Source organism: Carlito syrichta, unplaced genomic scaffold (genome assembly GCF_000164805.1).
Source record: "Carlito syrichta isolate Samal-C Ts95f unplaced genomic scaffold, Tarsius_syrichta-2.0.1 Scaffold308133, whole genome shotgun sequence".
In the NCBI taxonomy this organism is placed as follows: Eukaryota; Metazoa; Chordata; class Mammalia; order Primates; family Tarsiidae; genus Carlito; species Carlito syrichta.
The window spans coordinates 7,212-13,031 of record NW_007252229.1 but is presented as its reverse complement, the minus strand read 5'-3'; the positions used below and the strand labels follow the sequence as shown (position 1 = coordinate 13,031).

At 40.7% G+C, this 5,820-nt stretch overlaps 1 protein-coding gene across 1 annotated transcript; it reads left to right on the top strand.

Moving 5' to 3' along the window:
- Positions 1–2,392: 2,392 nt before the first annotated feature.
- On the top strand, positions 2,393–2,710 carry LOC103267420 (cytochrome c oxidase subunit 7B2, mitochondrial). The gene has a single exon (XM_008065013.2). It carries the CDS (start codon positions 2,402–2,404, stop codon positions 2,639–2,641), a length of 240 nt encoding a protein of 79 aa, XP_008063204.1. The 5' UTR covers positions 2,393–2,401; the 3' UTR covers positions 2,642–2,710.
- Positions 2,711–5,820: the final 3,110 nt, after the last annotated feature.

Below are 5,820 nucleotides of genomic sequence, written 5' to 3'. Positions count from 1 at the left end.
ATGGGTTAAAGATCTGAAACAACACTTCACCCAAGAAGATATATAGATGGAAAATAAGGTTATGAAAAGATGTTCAATGTTATATGTCATGAGAAAAGTACAAATTAACAACCTATTTACCGATTTAAATGGCCCAAATCCAAAGCACTAGCAACACCAAATGCTGGCGAGGATGTGGAGCTAAGAATCCTTTCATTCATTGCTGGTGGGAATTTAAAACATTACAGCCACTTTGGAAAGCAGTCAGGTATTAATAGTTTCTTACAAAACTAAACATATTATTACCATATGATCCACCAGTCATGCTCCTAGATATTTACCTGAATTAACTAAAAGCTTATGTTTAGACATCTGTACAAATGGATGTTTATAGCAGCTTTATTCATAATTGCTAAAACGTGGAAGCAACCAAGATGTTCTTCAGTTAAAAAAAATGGATAAATAGGCTAGATGCAATGGTTCATACTTGTAATCCCAGCACTTAGGTAGGCTGAAGTGGGAGAATTGCTTGAGTCCAGAGGTTCAAGACTGGCCTAGGCAACATAGTGAGACCTTTGTCTCTACAAAAATAAAAAAATTTTGGTGTGTGCCTGTAGTCCTACAGTCCTTCCTCTCCCTACTACTTGGGAGGCTGAGGTAGAAGGATCGCCTGAACCCAGGAGGTCGTAGCTGCGGTGAGCTGCAATAAGCTACTACACTACAGCCCAGATGACAGAATGAGTCTGTGACTTTGAAAACAAAACAAAACAAAAAAAGGATAAGTACATTGTGGTACATCCAGATAGTAGGATATTATTCAGCACTAAAACAAAATGAGCTATCTAGCCATGAAGAGACATGGGTGAACCTTAAATGGCTTTTATGAAGGGGAAAGAAACCAAACTGAAAAAAGCTACATACTATGTGATTCCAATGACATAATATTCTGAAAAAGGCAAAACTGTGAAGTCCGTAATATGATTGTCGGTTTCCAGGAGTTAGCAGAGCACAGAGACTGTTCTTTATGCTACTGTAGCGGTGGATACATGCCATTATACATGTGTCAAAACCTATAGAATGTGAAACATCAAAAATGAACTCCAGTGCAAATTTTGGCCTTCGGGTGGTGATATATCAGGGTAGGTTTTCCAGTTTTAATGCTTCACCACTCTGGTGGAAGATGTCGATGACTGGGGAGGCTCTGAGTGTGTAGAGTGAGTGAGTGTGAGAACTCAGTCCTTTCTGCTCACTTGACTATGAACCAAAACTTCTCCAAAAACATAAAGTCTATTTTAAAAAATAGTGCCTCAATGTTAAGTGCTATGAAAAAAGAATTTTTAAAAGTGTGGTAGTCCAGAGAAGGAGGGGGCTTGTTCAACCCAGGGAGGTTTGGCAAAGACTTCACAGGTGGTGACTCTTAGGGTGAGATTTCAAAGATAAGTAGGATTTTGTCTGTAGGAGGGCAAAGGCAGGTAGTATTACAGGCAGAGAAGAAGAGAGGAGACGGGGGCTAGGAGGAAGGGGCAGACGGTATGTCATGTTTGTGACTGCCTGGTGATCCTGACTGAAACCTGGAGTTTACAGTAGACATAAGGCAAGTTGTGAGACTAGGGAGGCAAGCCAGGAGCCATTTTAAGGAGCCATTTCAACCACACTGTTCCATTTGGAGTCTTAGCTATGGTGCAAAGCCATTGGATATTTGTGATTATTAGAAAGGCTAATACATACTGCATGCTTATTTTGTTGTTGTTTTTATTTTGGATGAACACATGTAATCTTCACAGCATCCTTAGGATGTGAACATTATTCTCTTAGTTTGCCATTGAGGAAAATAAGGCAAAGAGAGATTAAACAGCTGCCCAATTTTATATACCTAATCAGTGACAAAACTGGAATTCAAATCCAGACATTATAATATCAAAATTCACATGCCTAGCTGCTTGCAGTGGCTCATGCCTGTAATCCCAGCACTTTGGAGACTGAGGTGGGAGAATTGCTTGAGGCCAGCAGTTTCAAGATCAGACTATGCACCAAAGTGAGACTTGTCTTTACAAAAAATAGAAAAATTAACCAGGCATGGTAGCACACACCTGTAGACCCAGCAACTTGGGAGGCTGAAGTGGGAGGGTCACTTCAGTCCAGGAGTTTGAGGCTGCAGTGAGCTGTGATCATGCCTGTCACTGCACTCTAACCTGGTCAACAGGGTGAGACCTTGTCTTAAAACAAAAACAAAATAGCAACAGCAACAAAATCCCACGTGCCTGACCACTCACAACTCCAAGGGGTAGTGTGGGCAAAACATTCAGAGAGGGAGGATCTGAATGAAGATCAGATGTCATTTCCCCTTTTTTGTTTTTCCAGGTCTCTTTGCGACAAAATAGACCAGTAGCTGTAATCAACTGCCATCCTATCAACCTTCAGAATGTTTCCCTTGGCCAGAAATGCGCTACGTGGTCTCAAGATTCACAGCATTCAGCAAAGGATGGCAAGACAGCGCTATATAAAATGCTCACAGGATTTTCATGATAAATATGGAAATGCTGTGTTGGCCAGTGGGGTCACTTTCTGTGTTGTTGCATGGGTGTTTACTACCACACAGATTGGAATAGAATGGAACCCATCCCCTGTGGGCAGAGTAACCCCCAAAGAGTGGAAACGTTAGTAACAATCACAGCAGCTGTAATACATATTTGTTCAGAACCAGCCTGTTATGTAAGCACTTTGTTGCTCATTAAATTACAGCATAAATGAAGAAATAAAATGTGTTTGAAGTCTTTAAAAAGTCATTGCAAATGGTCATTATTGCCTGGAAGCAACACAGTAGCAGTGGGTATAGATTACAGGGGATTATAAGTAACAATTAGTTGAAGGCAGGGTTCCTAAAGCATGTATTCTTCTGGGTTAATGATTTACAACAGGTAATTTTCAGTGGATATACACACATATATACTTTGCAAATTAATTTAGTTAGCTGGAAAATCCTATTGAATCTTCCTTTAAACTATGCAGATGCCCCTTGACTTATGATAGGGTTACATCCCAATAAACCCATCCTGTCTTGAAAATATTTTAAGTTGAAAATACATTGAATACCCTGATAAACCTGTTGTAAAGTTGAAGAATTGTAAGTTGAGCCATCCTAAGTAGAGGCCATCAGTATTCAGAAGCTGGCCATTTTTCACATCCTTCATCTTTGCTGCCCTGGTCTGAACAGTCATACTCACAGGGATTATTATATTAAAAACCTACTAGCAGTCTTCTTGCTTCTGCACCTACTGCCTGCAAGGCCTAGCCCCACCACCACACATAACCTTTTTTCAGCTCAGCAGCCAGCACAATCATTTTAAAAACAGAATCTAGTGATGTCACTCTTCTCTTCAAAACCTAATGACTCCTCATTTCACTTCAGAGTCAAAGCTTAAGGCCTCAGGAAGCACACAGGCCTCTAAATGATACACTGACTGCTTTACTTCCCATGTCAAGACGTTTCCATGGCCCCTCCCTCTGCATGGAGTGCACTTCCTCAGAGTCCGTGCAACTCACTTCCTCATGCCTTTCTGGGTTTTACTCACATGTCATCTTTTCAGACAAGGCTTTTAACTACCCTTTTTAAAACTGCAACCCATATGTTGACCTGACTTTCTCTGTCCTGCTGCCTTACCTTCTTTTTTCCTATACTACATATCATCATCTCACATAAGATATAGTATACTTATTTATTTATTGCCTCTGTACAAAATTTCATAAAAGCATAGGTTTTAGGGTGTTTTTTCATGTTTTATTTCCACAGGACCTAGTATTATAGATTAGGCCTTCAATTAGGTTGAATTAATGGGTAACTTTAGGTAATTCAGAGTCTCTGTTAGTCTGAAAATATGAATTTGTTTATCACTGTGAGTCACAATGATTATTAGAAAGTGTATTCATTTTCTATTGCTGTTTTACAAATTATCTCAAAACTCAGTGGCTTATAACAACATTTATTATTTCATAGTTTCTGTTAGTTGGAATCTGAGCATGACTTAGCTGGTGCTTCTGGCTCAAGATCTGACATTTCTACAATTAGAGTGTCTGGCAGGACAGCAGTCAGCTCCAGGCACCACGAACTGGGAAGATCCGCATCCATACTTGCTCATATGGCTGTTGGCTGGCTTCAGGCCCTTGCTGGATGTTGACTGCAGAATCTGTTCTTTGTCATGTAGGTTTCTCCATAGGGTAGCTCATTATGTAGTAGATGGTATCCCTCAGAGCAAGGAGAAGGATCCCAAAACAGAAGCCACAGTGTTTGTTTTACCTGATCTTGCAAGTGACATCCTATCACCTCACTACATTCTGTTCACTAAAAGTGAGTCATTAAATAAAGACCATACACACAAAGGGAGGGGATTATACAAGGGCACGATTACCCCAGGCAAGGATCACTGAGGGTATCTTGGGGGACACCTACCACAGTTGGCATTGGAGACCTCCTTCTCTCCTGGATGGCCAACTTCAAAGTAAGTGTCTGTTTCTTAAGTTCAAATATTTGTTGGTGTCATTATCCTCTAGATAAGGAACATTACATGTGCCTACCCCCTTTTTTTTTTCCTATTTGAGAGTTCTCATAGTGTCCTTCCTAGATGTGGCATTGGAAGGACTTAGGGGTTGCCCATTTTAAGCTTTAGCAGTGTTACTAAATCATTCTCAAAGTGGTTAAATGGTTTACAATCTCACCAGCAAAGTGTACAACTTCTCTTGTTCCACATCCAGACTCACTCTTAGAGTTGTCAGCATTTTTGATATTTGTCCCTTAATGAGTATGAAACAGCTCATGTTTTAATTTGTATTTCTCTGATTACTAATGAGGTTGGACATCCTGTGTGAGCTGCTTTTTTGTTTACTATTGTGTAATTTTTCTGTTTATTTTGCTGCTTTTTTTATTTAGTCATCTTCCTACTTTGTAGACAGTTTTGCATATTCTGCATAGTAATTGTATCCATCAAGGTTTAATCGGTGAAGCAGAACCAGTATGAGTAGTATATGGTGTGAGACTAATTATGGGAAGTAGAATGAACGTAGTTACAGGAGCTGGCAGAATCTTCACAAGGTGAATCTTCTGCATCTGGTATGGGACAGGTTCTCTGCAGAGGAGGAAAGCTGCATGTGAGGTAGACGAGTGTTAGGGCCAACTATAGTTGGGAAGGATGCCCTGAAAAAATGAACAGAGATCAGGGCCTGTGCCTTTTTCTCACTGTCTCTAAGATGAGCTGATGAACTGCAGGAGAAGTTGGTGCCCCTCACAATGGACCCATATTTGCACCCAGCCCATGACTCAGAACAGCTGAAGGGAAGGAACTGGTAGGAGTTTGAGCAGCTACAGGCTGCCCAGTACCCAATGTCCTGTGCCAAGCTTCTCAGAGTAAAATTGTTGGCATTTCATGTTCACTTTCCCTGCCTCATGCATCTGTCTCTTGTTACCAGTACTCCCTGAAACCATAGAGGGAAGGAGGGAAGAGTGCTTAAGCTTAGCAAAGTTGACAGAAAGCCACAGTAATCTACCGTGTGTCAGCTTGACATCAGTGCATGTCTTCTCTAACCATACCTATATTTCAAATAAAGACAGTAGCAACAAATACTTCCACCTAACATGATGCCATTTCCCCTCATAAAACTAAAAACACACTTCCTCCCCAAAAGAGGACACAAAGTCCTGCCCTAGGGGCACTCAGAACTTCCTATTTAAATGGCACCATTACCGAGACCCCAATAGACTCCTAAGACTTCTAGACCAGCAAAGCCTCCAATCATGGGAACCAGAAACAAACATTGCTCTAATAAATCTCTAGGGGCCATAGTGAAATA